Source organism: Triturus cristatus, chromosome 9, assembly GCF_964204655.1.
Source record: "Triturus cristatus chromosome 9, aTriCri1.1, whole genome shotgun sequence".
NCBI lineage: Eukaryota > Metazoa > Chordata > Amphibia > Caudata > Salamandridae > Triturus > Triturus cristatus.
The window spans coordinates 580,064,067-580,077,039 of NC_140592.1; the positions used below are offsets into that span (position 1 = coordinate 580,064,067).

The 12,973-nt window shown below is 44.9% G+C and overlaps 1 protein-coding gene across 7 annotated transcripts in view; it reads left to right on the forward strand.

Annotated features, from left to right (window-relative positions):
* Nucleotides 1-12,973, forward strand: part of SYMPK (symplekin scaffold protein) — a 1,117,730-nt gene that overhangs the window by 952,293 nt on the left and 152,464 nt on the right. For all 7 annotated transcript variants that reach the window (XM_085625602.1, XM_085625603.1, XM_085625599.1 and 4 more), the window contains one exon: nucleotides 7,174-7,275. In XM_085625602.1, coding sequence (XP_085481728.1) covers nucleotides 7,174-7,275 — 102 coding nt within the window. The remainder of the gene's footprint in view (nucleotides 1-7,173; nucleotides 7,276-12,973) is intronic.

The following is a 12,973-nucleotide window of genomic DNA, read 5'->3' on the forward strand; positions in this document are numbered from 1 at the left end:
GTCTATTAAAGTGCTCTCATTTCTCCTTACTTCAATCTTTTGAGCATTACTTATGCTTCTCTTTTGAGGTTATCCTGCTTCTCCTGAGAGACTCTTAATTTCCCGGAAAAGCAGTGGGGCAAGTGGTAATGCCATTCCACTTCATTGTCATTGCACTTCTTTAGCAAGCTGCTCTTGCTATATCTCAGGAAGATGGGCTCTTGCCGCTGGTCTATTAGGCACAGGTGGTGGCACACAGTTTCAAATACTTTCTTGCGTTTCTTTATAGAATGGAATTTTTCCTTCATCATTGTACCCTGCTGGTCTTCCTTGTGTGGCATCTTACCTAGATTTCGAGTTTGTGCGGGTCATGTTCACAGCACTCTTTTCTTGTACCACCGGTATTTTGTCATTCCACTGACACTTCGCCACAAGGAGTGGCGTGATACTTATTGCTTAGAGGAAAGGTCTTGTACCTTTGCTGCCACTGGCACCTTTTATACAAGAGTTCACACACCACCCAGGGTGCATTTATTCACCACCCAGGGTGTATTTATTCTTGGGTGCCGCCATCTAGCCATTGTCTGTCAGTGGCTACCTTCCATCTTACGGTTGATACCTTTTTTGTAACATTTGAACATTATGGTTTCATCTTTCTTATTCTTAATTCGCAATGGGGATTGGTTGCTCCCTTCGAACGCAAACTTCCTGGTCAGCTCCTTTCACTCTATTCTACAGAGTGCCATCTGGGGTTAGTTATTACGCTTTTGCGTTATTGGTAGGGTTCCTTTCGTCATAAGGGAATGTCCCCCTCTTGCTGTGTACCCCACTTCTGTCAGAAGATGCCCCTATCATTAGTATAATAAAGGGCGTAGGCGTGGTTAGCCTTATACCTTCCAATCATTTTCATGTCTCCTATTTCCTGTAGGGACTTTTTTCCCATATTCAAACTTTGTTGCTCTCCTATAGGTTGCAACTCCTTCCGTTGATTCAGGCTTTGATAAATAGTTTTTAGTTTTTCAGGTTACAACATTCGTAGGACTTTGTCCCCAGTGCGCGGTATAATTTTTCCTTTCGTTCCATCCTTCAGCCAGGTCCTGCTCTGTCTAATATGGCTTAGATGTTGATGCTGGATTCCTGTTCTAGGCCTTCTTGGTGGGGACCTCTATTTTACCTTCTTCTTCACCTTCTTGTACGTCCAAAATGTGGCCTTGTTTTTTTTTTTTATACTCGTAGGGTTTTTTCACACATGTTGTCCTCTTACAAGAAGTTATTATCAGTGGCCTGATTATGTGCTACTCAGTCAATTAGCATTGGTTTAAATGCTTTAGCGGCCGTTACTTTACTCGATGTGCAATGTCCTCCACACTTTCATTCTCTTACATTAGTATTGTCTTGCTGATTACTCGAATCATTACTCGTATATATTTATGCCATTATCGTAGTGATGTCTTAGGTCTATGGCCGATGTCTGTCTATATATTTCCTTTTGTCGTTACAGAGGCAATTATTTTTCTTTTCCTCCTCTGTGTGTTATACATTATACATGACCCTAGAGGTGTTAACATTATATCTGCCAGTTTTATCTTAGGGCAATCTTGGTTTCTTTACGTATTATTGTTGTTGTCTTAAACAAGTTACACTCCAAGCATTGATCAATGCTTTATTCATCCAATAGGGGATCTTGGTTTTCTCCTTTTTATCTGTGGTTTTACAGTGCAGATTTAGCTCAGATTTTGCCATTCTGATGCAAAGAGCTATAGCTCAGTGGCATTGGCTCTGGTACCGCAGGTCCCCGTTTCACTTGGGTGCAGATCCCACCTTGGGAGCAAGTAGTATTTCTGTTTATATTGACTGTTTGTCTTTCGACACATTTTTGGTTCCACTGCTATGTGTTGTAATGCTTTTATTACTTCTCTAGCCTGTGGTTCCTACCACAGTTCTTATAATGTAAGGTATACTCCTGCTCACCTCGGTTCCTAAGAGCTTCTGGTCACTTCTCTCTTGTCCTAGACTGGATAGTTCTAGTCAGGGAATTTAGTAGGATCAGTTCAGACACTCCCCCGGTGATGGAATTACTTTGGTATCTATTCAGAGGTAAGGAATCTGCGGCTAGATATCTCTATCAGATGAACAAGTTACTTACCTTCTGTCATGCCTTATCTGGTAGAGACAGGATCTAGCTGCAGATTCCTTACTTACTCTCCCATCCTTCCAGTTTTGCTAACTGATTTTTCTTTACCTAAAGGATCTCTTTTTTTGGCATTGACATGCATTCATTGGGCGTTTGTACATTTCTTGACAAAAAGAAGTTGTTTTTTTTGGCACACAGTTTCCATAGAATGTTTATCTAAGTGGTACCGTGTTTTTAGTGCAGACGATAGCCACTGAAGAAACAGACGTCAGCATGTCGGAAGGGGAATTCTATAAACTCAGTCTGTCACATCCGGTGGATGATGGCACCCCAGAACCGCATGACGCCCTCTGCCGACACGCAGAGGTACTGCTGAAGAAATTTCTGGATCCAGTCTGGCGCCTGGGAAGAATGAAAAGGTAAGGAATCTTCGGCTACATCCCGTCTCTACTAGATAAGGCGTTACCAAAGGTAAGTAACTTGTTTGTCTTGGCAGACAGCCTTCCTTGATGTTGTTACCTCTCGCTGGAGAATTAGTGTATTGCACTGACTGACTTAAGAGGAACCTTTTACTCAGGTGCACAGGAAGAGAATGGTTTTAGGAACAAACACAACATTTCTACTGAATGATGTCTGCTTTAAATGTGAATTAGTGAATTGAGTTGCATGTTTTTTTCCCTCACCCAGAAACCTTGGCTGAAAGCTGTGCATACTCTTGATGGCAAGAGGGCACTGATGTACTACATTGACAACTAAATCTATCTGTAGAACAAAGCAGCTTTGTTGCTTTCCAAAATCTTATAAGGCAATCTTATTTCTAAAGATAGTATTGTCGGATGTATCTAATGTGTTATGCTAGAGCTGGACAGTGGTGGCTGACACGGATCGGGGGTAAGGTAGTGTACAAAAAAGAAAAAGAAACTTACCTGATCGCAGCGCCTCTCCTCCTCGGGCCAGAACAGGAAGCACCCAGGCTCCCCTAAGCCAATCACAAGGCTGCAATGCAATGTTGTGATTGGTCTGAGTGCTGTGCTTCGGTGCTCAGATAGGGACTGGAAGCCTTGGCATGTTCTCCACCCAGGCTTTAATACAGCATTAGTGACGAACATACAAAGTCTGCATGACCGTTTGGTTGGGCCAAGATGGCCAGCCAAACATTCATGTGGACTTAGTGTTCACCACTCCTCCCCCTGCCCTATGAGCAGAGCAGCTCAGCCCTGTCCCGCAAAGCTGCTACAGCAAGAAAAAATGTAATAATGATAACATTGAATTATTATCATTTTATTTTTCCTTTATTTATGCTGCTGCAAAGCAGTGGGGCGATGCTCCTCAGAGGAGCCGCCACTGAAGCTAAACATACTTTACATCTAATGCCTTGGGCACATTCCACTTGAAACAAGGCCGCCACTATGGCTGCCTTATGGTACATTGCTCTCTCAGACATATGTAAAGGTGCAATCTGGTCGATGCAACACACGTTTACCGTACTTTATTGTGTGGACATTCAGCCCAGCAAAGAGGCTTTAAATGGCCGAACTCTCTGAAAAACAATGTTCTAAACATCTACATCAACCACTCGGTAGCCTTAGCATAGGCTAAATACTACTTTATAGTCTCGATGCAGAGCAGGTGTATATACAGCAGCAGTTCATTTTATTAACATAAATTGTCACCCTGAAAACATCTCTTTATAGCTTATAGTGCTGTAAATTCTCAGGCTCCCTCTCGACTACCTAGAAGCGAGCAATGATCTGAGATGATTTTTGTTTTCTGTCATTTTACAATGCCCAGCACATACATTCTACCTTTATTCATTCCACTCTACTGACTTTACTCGCCTGCTGGGGAAAAACAATCGGAGGTGGAGTCTTTGTCCCTGGGCATTGTACATTAGGGGTGACATTTTAAAATATATTGTGACTCGAAACTTCTCTAGAGATAAACAACATGCAAACATCTGTGCCCAACACTAGGTGGCAGGATTTGCTACAGAACTATAAGCTACCAAGAGATGGTTACAGTGTAAGTAACATTTTTAGGTCGAGGACCATCCGGTCTGCCGAAGGCAGAACCGGAAGTCGGAGATTTTATGTTTTGGAGAAGAGGGGCTTGCACCCACCCCTCTTCTCCACTCTTCTCCATTGGCTGGCCTCTTTAATGCTGGCCAGCCATTGGAGAAGAGCTTCGTCACGCCGAACAGGCCCCGTCCTTTTCGGATGGGGGGCGTGTTTTTTGCAAGAAGTCTAATTTTCTCCTCCAGCCAATGGCAAGAGGAGATAAAAGCAAAACACGCCCCCGAATCCGAAAACGCCACTGAGTTTCTCCGAGGCATTTCTGCTTCGCCTCGGAGAAAGGCAGTGGTGTCTTGCAGCTCAGCTCGTAGGTTTCCATTCCAATGATGTAGTCAGTGTCCCGGAGATCCCCGTGTAACCTGCAGGTTCGCAGGTTCACTCACTGGTCAGGTAACTCCTTGAGTCCCTGCAGGCACCTGCGCCTCGAGGAACCCCCCAGGCCTTGCCCATTACTCCGTTCTTCTGTGATTGAGATGCATGCATTTGAATGGTGGTGTAATTACACAACAAGCTTGTATTGTGGGGAAGCGCTGCCAGCTGTTGGGTCATGCGCTCATTGCTTTGCATACCTTGATTACACAGAGAGATGGAGAGTGTGAATAGTGCCTGCCTCGGTCAGCATTTAAATGTAAAGCAGTGGGCGCGTCCTTGCCCCCCCCCCCCCCCGCACTCCTCAGTGTGCGGGGAAGGGTCCGGAATTGTTTCCAGTGACCCCACGGGCACTGCTGTGATAACAGGATTAATCATTGTTTTCTAATCGGGTGATTGGGGGGTGTGTGTGGGGGGAGGGGGCGGGGGCGGCGTAGGACGTTGCAGCTGCACAGGCCACATTTAAAGAACTAGGGTGCCGGTTGCCATGTGTGTCCCGGTGCCGCTGGGCTGGGTCCAGGCCTGTCCTGTTGGCGTTTATGAATCCTAGTGTCTGATAAATAACTTAAGCATTTGCAATGCAATCGGTCTCACATGAGTTACATTGTTGGGTATCGGCGCTGTAAACAGCAATGTTTATTTATGTGTGAGTTTACAATGAACCAGTAGCGGGGATCCAGAGAAAAGATAAGATAAGAAACGCAAATGCAAGCAGATAAAGTAAACTGCGGCACTTGGCTCTTAAGAGAGGAGAGAGTGTGGAAGGGAAAGAAGCAAAAATGAAAAGGGCGTTTAAAAACAAACAAACCGCATGGATGCCGCACAGCCGTGAGCCGCGAGCTTTAAGGTGCAGGCAGATGGGGCAACGATGCAATCCTGTGATGTTGAAATGCGCCCTGGCGGCACATGGTTGTAGATGGGCTCGTGGGTTTTTAGCTACGCTGGGCGCCCGAGCAGCAGAACGTATTGAGAACAGCCTTAGCCCCTGTGAAGACATAAATGCTGTTTCTTTAGTCTCAAGCTGGAAGTACCTAGAAGTACATGTCTGCCGGTTTATCCCTACGCCAGCCAAGGGAAGCGAACACCGGGTTTACTGCGTTAGAAAACGGAGGTGGCTAAAAAGAGGGGTGAAAGCAAGCGCGAGTGTGGCACCTAAGAGAAGGGGGGCTCATTTCGGCAACTTTGTCCAAAGGACTGCCAAGAGTGGAATTCCAAGTTTAAGGGGGGACGGGCCTGCCCACGATGATTTGAGATGAGGAAGATGCCCAGGCAATAAAAAGCAAACTCGGTGTGCGCATGCGCAGCCTGCGCTCAGTTGCTGAATGATGAATGGATGGATGACTGGGTGAATTGAATCCACCTTGCCATTTATGTCCCATTTGCCGAAAATCGGCAACTTTGGACAAGGGAGTGCCGAGAGTAGAATTACAACTTTAAAGGGGGAATGGGATTTCCCAGGGGGCATTGAAATAAGAAGGATGGCTATGCAATAAAAAGCAAACTCGGCATGCGCTGCATAGGCGCACCTAATTACTGATTTTGCAGCTACTATTTACACGGTTTCTCTCCTCCTCCTCCTTTTGTTTTATATCTTTAAATAACATATTTACATTATATTACATACATGCACCACTCCAAATACTCTTATGGTGATGTGTGTTTTTAGGTCGAGGACCATCCGGTCTGCCGAAGGCAGAACCGGAAGTCGGAGATTTTATGTTTTGGAGAAGAGGGGCTTCCACCTGCGTTTTTTTTTTTTTTAAAAGCTGAAGCAATTGAAAACGTGCATTTGGAAGCAAACCGTGTTTATTGGCAACTGAAAATACACGTTTTTAGCTACATGTTTTAAAAACATAAACAAAAATAATGTCATGAGCAATGCCAATAGCTCTAACTTTACCAATGCCGAGACCATTGCATTGTAAATGCTTGTTTTCTTTTCTGCTTTCATGCACGTAAGAGTGAGTGCGTGATTTTCCCTTGATCTTTCCTATTGACAGGCGATTGGTGGTGAAGTGAGTAGGTAGATTGGTATGGTCAAATTTAATTTTCTTGAGCAGGGAAAGACTATGCAGTGGTTTGAATGTGTTTAGTAAGACAACCCTCATAACCAAGGGGCTTTGGCAGTAGCAGTATTTGCACTTCACAAAAATCAGTGGTGAATAAAGTCTACAGAACTGCAGTTGACATTCAAATTTGTGTTAGCAGTCTGTTAGGTTGCTTTTCATTTATTTTGTCTCACTGGCTCCAAGTGTCATAGCTGTTACAGTTGTAGATTTGTAACTCAACCTTTTTTTGCCTGTGACCCTAAGGTATAATAATATATTTAATGCCTACTAGAATATTAAAATCAGAGTATTGTTTTTGCTCTGCCTTAAAGTATACTGCATTCTGATTTCAGGTTATTCAGGTTCCTCTGTGCATCTTGGGCTCTTATTGCCCTGTATTTCTTCTATTTTTCTATCTGTCACTCTCCTGGTATTATCTAATCTTGTTAACCCTTTTCTTTCGATTTTACATGTGTCTCTCTGTTTGCACCTTCATAGCATTTATTAATGTGTTATTTAATCACTGTGTTTACCATAAACCTCTTACTATCCTTTAATTTATTTGTTGTAGGGGACGGGAACTCGTCTGTATCGCCTTTGAACCCTGGAGAATTACTGATTGCATTGCACAACATTGACTCAACCAAATGTGACATGAAATCCATCATCAAGGGTAAACATGACCTCTATGTAACCTTCTGAAACAATTGATGCATAGCTTTTCCCATATATAAATTTTGGTTCGAAATGTGTGGCTAAATGAACTGCTCAGACAAAGATTTTTACAATTCATCCAATGCAAGCATCAGGTAATGACATTTCATACTACTAGAAACATCGTCCACCGTTTTATTTTGGGTAAAACACAGAGTTCCTTTGGTATACTACAAATGGTATAAGAACCTTGTACATTACACTTACTTTGGAATCATGTCTAGGTTTTTACTTTCTGCCACTAACTGTTGAATAACCTTGTATTTTTGTAGAATGAGGAAGATGCATTTTTGTTCATAGTCGCCTCTTCAAATGACAGATTACTGAGTAGTGGGTGCCAAGTGCCAACGGGGCCTGTTTCAGCTTCTTAACAGAGGATCCCTCCTACGTTTGTGTTTTAGTAGTGTCCACATTTTTTTGTGTTACATTTACATGTTTTTGAGAATTGTAGGGTGATCTTGGTGTGGGACCCTCAGTAGCTTATATATTTTCAAGCAAATGTTTCAAGCTTAAAGGGGTCGTCCAATATCAAGACAAATACAGTTTCTACAATCTTGCATCTCTATCATCTAATATGACATAATTCACCTGGCTGCCCTTCTGAGGTGTAGGATACAGTTACTCTGAGGTACTTGAAAGATCTTGTTGGTTAGAATAAACAGTTTAACTGGTGATATTTTTAAGCAAGGACCTCAAGCCAATCTTCGATTTTGCAAGAGTGATCTTGAGTTTGTTGTGGTGCAGTAGTTTTCCAAAGCTCTGAGTTGTGTTTGCAGGGCAGTATGTGTATGGGCCAAGAGAATGAAATTGTTCACAGATGTTTATATTTACCCAACTCAGTGGTTCTTGTAACATCAACCTCGGAAGAAAGGTAGGCTATGTTGACCTTTTTGGGTTGAACCTCTGACCAGAAGGTCACACACACATAACCTTGAGTGGCTGCAATACTCTACTGAGCTACCAGACACAGTTGAAGAATCTTTATACCATCTATCCTGTGAGTATCTTGAGAGGCTTCTACGAAAGCCTCATTGGTGTAGAGAGCACCCTTCTTAACACCTGTGGTAGTTACAATTGATTCACTTTTCTCGCTGTTCATGCCAACTCTGGCTTGAGCCTTTGTGTCTGAGTTAAGGTTCTCCAAGCCTCTCTTGCATAGGACATATGTACATATCCTCCAGATCTGCCGATAGAAGATGTCTCTTGACCAGTTTGAAGGCATAAGAAAATACATAAAAGGTGCCTGTAGAGATATCTTTCCTCTCCATGGGAGAACTTGTATTTAATGCGGCATAAGTTGAAATTCTGGTCTGCAGTTGACCAGCCTCCAAAAAACCTCAGAATGTGATCTGTGATTTCCAATTTGATCTGCTTCACAATGATGTTTGTGAAGATTCTTTCTTTTGTCAATTATGCAAATGGTGTCTAAAAACAGTGGTCTTCCAGCTTTTTTATACAGCGGAACTACAAGGCAAATTTTATAGGAACTTGGAAAATAAGGTTTAGCAAAGCCCATGAAGACAGCGGCGAGGAGTGTGGACAATCGTACCTGGAAGGCTCTGAAGCATTCTAAATGGATCATATTTGAATCCAGGGATTTGTTATCTTATTTAGGATTTAAAAGTGTTACTTTTCTGTCTATATGGTTGCTAACATTGTCCTTGCTTTTGTTGATGTTATTATTTTCCCCTATGTGTCGTAAACCTTAAATCAATTTTTTATTTCTCCTTAATGTCTGCTTTCTTGATCAATGGGATGTTTAATGAATACACTACCTGTTCTTTCAAAGCATATTTTCAACATTTACTCCAGTTTTTCCTATCCTGGGTTCCCACTTGGTTGCATGTTTTGAGGCTTCACACTATAGGTTGGTGTGAGAAAGTGGCTCTGTATATACTGTTCCTTAATAGGTACAGGGTGTACAGAGTCCACAGACCCCAAGGGTTTAACAGAGGTTAAAGTTAGATATAACCTTACTCTCCAAAGCGGTAGCCTGGTCGAGCAGTAAGGCAGTATCAGAGGACGTGTAAAGCATTTGTTGTACACACTCAGTCAGCAAATAGTTCCACACACTCAATAACTGAACTCTAGGCCAATGGTTTGTATATAAAAAATATATGCTTGTTTTATTTTAGAACCAACACTTGGAATTAAAATATACTTTCTCGACAGGAGATGTTTCATAAAAATACTTGTGTATATGCAATAGACTTTTTAGTAAACAGTTACAAATAGTTGCAGTAGGCAACTCTATTTCTAAACACAATACATTGAGCTCAATGATAAATTCAAATTATATGCAACAGATTACTTTTTAGATCACTTTTGTAATTCTAGGCTTGGATCCTAGATCCAGTCCTGGGTCAGTTCTCAGAATCAGCTGTTGAAAGTAGACTTTGGTACTGTAATGATTTTTAACTAATATTTAGCTATTTCAAAAGTGAGCACTTAGAAAATATTTCAGAGCAAACAATCAATGATTCCCTATGGAAGGAAATATAGGTTACAGGTACAGTAGGTTATCGTTACTTTTGTAATCCAGTACTGGGTGTCTAGACTCAGTACTGGGACATTTATCCAAAACAGGTAAGTAATTACGTTTTCAGATGTTATACAATTTTTGAGGAATATTTAGAAATTGCAGAAATCAACACTTAAAAGAAAATTCACAGAAAAGCAGTCAATGGTTTCCTATGGAAGAAAAATGAGTTAAAGGTAAGTATAGTTGTGGGTACTTTTCAGAGTCAGTGCTGGGCACCAAGATCCAGCACTGGGAGCTCACCTAAGAGCAGGTGAGTAAATTCGTTTTTGGTACTCGGCTGATTTTTGGTGAATATTTTGAGTTTTGAAAAGTTCACACTTAGAAGAATTTCCAAGAAGAAGCCAGTCAATGTTACCCTATGAGGAAAATGAAGTTAGCGGTTTAAGGGTAAGTACTCGACTGGCAGAGTTGAAGTTCTGGGCATAGACTCAGGGGTCCCCCAGTGTCGGGTAGGTACAGTCAGTTCACCCTCAGCGGTTTCAGGACGGCCGGGTGCAGAGAGAGTTAGGCCCAATGTTATCCTATGAGGGATAGGGGACCTGGGTTGGTGGCTGCTGTCGGGCAAGCCACGCGGCTGTGGGAGCTGGGCTCCTGGTCACTTACTCAGGGCAAGTAGGTTAGAGTAGAGTTTTCACTGCCAGGGCCACTCGGGCGGCTGGCTGCAGGGTGCTTTTGAGCCGTCGGGCACTCAATTGATTTCTATGGGAAATCTCCTGTTTGGAAAAAGACTGCAGGCTCGGGGACGAGGACTCTTCGGGTGCCACCACCACTTCGAGGGGTAAGTTGGGTAGTTGGAGGATAGGTAGGTAACCCGGGATTGGGCACAGAGGGCCGTGGGGCGTCGGGTGCAGGGGTGCCTTTTGATGTCGGAAATCTTACCCTCTTGTTGATCGCGGTTGGGGTGGCACTCTGTTCTGAGGCTGCAAGCTTCTTCAGGATAGTCGAGGGGGGTCCTTGGGTGCCGGACTCGGGGTCACAGTCGCCGTGGGGTCGTCCTCGTGGGTTTAGTTCACTCTGGCACCGGCCAGGCTTGGCAGGTGCAGAGTGGGCTGGGATCGCGATTCCGGGCTGCTGCCAGGGGTGAAAGGTAGGTTCTGCGTAGAGCCTCTACTCGTGGGAGTCCCAGGGGATCAGAGTTCAAAGGTAGCCAGGTCCTCCGGGGTTTCTGAGGTTGCTGGCCACAAGAGATGCCGGGTTTGGAGCAGGAGCAAGTCCAAGGTCGACAGGCCGGTAGGGCTGGGGCCAAAGCAGTTGGTGTCTCCCTCTCCTTTGCCGCTGCAGGGCAGGTCTTCTTTTCTTCTCGCTCTTCTTGTAGTTTCGGAATCTGGAATCTGGGGAAGGAAGGTTCAGGGTGCCCCTAAATACTAGATTTAGGGGCGTTACAGGTAGGTGAAGGCCAGGGACCAATGGGTCCTTGTCCTGGGGTGGGTACACCCCCTATCCTGCCCCTCTCCTGTGGGAGGGGGGCAGTAGCCTAATCCTGATAGGGTAGGGCCTCCCATCTTCAAGATGGCGAGAGCCCGGAGATGTGCTTCACCTCGCCTCCCCCACCTGAGGGGTGGGGTGGGCAGGCTGGCACATCCCCTGACCTTGTATGGGGTTTCCGGCCAAGCTTCCCGCCAGAGTGGGGGGTTGCAGTGGCCTGGGGAAACTCCTAGAGGCGGCAGGCCTTTGAAGCTTCCCTTTGCTCATCCTGGGGGAGGAGATCTATCACCTCACCCAGGATGTGCATTGTTGCAGGCCCGAGAGAGCAGGGGCTCTCCCACCCAGGGGTCCAGCAACGTGTCTGCTGTGTGGCAGCCTGGGCAGCCTCAGAGCAGACGTGGATTGTAGGTTAGTTGTAGAAGGGCATCTCTAAGATGCCCTCTGGGGTGCTTGGTACATTAAATCTCACACTGGCATCAGTGTGGGTTCAATGTGCTGAGAAGTTTGATACCAAACTTCCCAGTCTTTAGTGTTGCCATTATGGTGCTGTGGAGCTCGTGTTTGACGAGCTCTCAGCACCATGTACTCTTAAATGGCAGCACTGCACTTACAGTGCCCGGGAATGGACCTGGGTACTGTAGGGGCGCAGGGCTCCTGCTCCTGTGCCCACACCATGGGCATAAGGCACCCAGCCAGAGGGGTGACTGACATATGTCTTGGCAGTGTGGGTGTTGAGCATGGCACACAGGGATGTGTGCCATGTCGACTCATTTTGTCCTGCACCCAGACACTCAGCCTGCAAAGGCAGTGTGTGTGTGTAAGGGTACAGGGCCCCTAAGGGTGGCACAATGTGTGCTGCAGCCCTTAGGGGTCTTCCCTGGTCACAAGGCCCTGGGTACCTAGGGTACCATTTACTAGGGGCTGACATGTGGCCAGGGTTTGCCCATTGGGAGTTTGTGTGTTTTAAGGAAGGAACATAGGCCCTGGGCACCTGATTGGCAGGAGTCCAGGGTACACTCAGTCAAAGTACATTCAGCAATTTAGCAAAAAGTGGGGGCATACCATGCAAGAAAGAGGGCACTTTCTCACAGTTGGTGTTCTCAGTCCCGTTCACAATTTATAGATATTTGCTTCACACAGGGGAAAACGTCTGTTATGTTATGTTATTTGCACTTATAGAGCGCGCGATTACCCTTGGGTGTCCTTGCGCTAAGCACTGATTACCTGGGGAAGTCGAGGAGGTCTTTTGCAGGAACAGCCATGTCTTTAGGCCCTTGCGAAAGGACCAGAGTTCTGGGGTCATTTTAAGGGAAAAAGGAAGCTCATTCCAGGCCTTAGAAGCACAAAGAGTAAGCTCCTACCGCCTACCGTCTGTCACATTTGACCGTCCCAGCAGGACCTTGTTGATGACAACTTAGAATGCTGTGGTGGGTTTTTTGGTGCCCCTTTCTCATGTTGATCCAGAACGTGTTCCCTCAGCGCACTCAGTTATTATGTTTTCCAAAAAGATTTACCTTTTGGATATTCTCCACTCACTAGACTGGATCCAGAAAAACATCCGTAGCAATAGCTCTCCAGCACCACCAAGTAGCACCATGCTTTCTCAACTATGACTTCGCCCACCCAGGACGTGCCATAAGGTGTTGACTGGTGTGCTGCAGGTCTGGAGCTTACTCAGTGTTTTTCATAG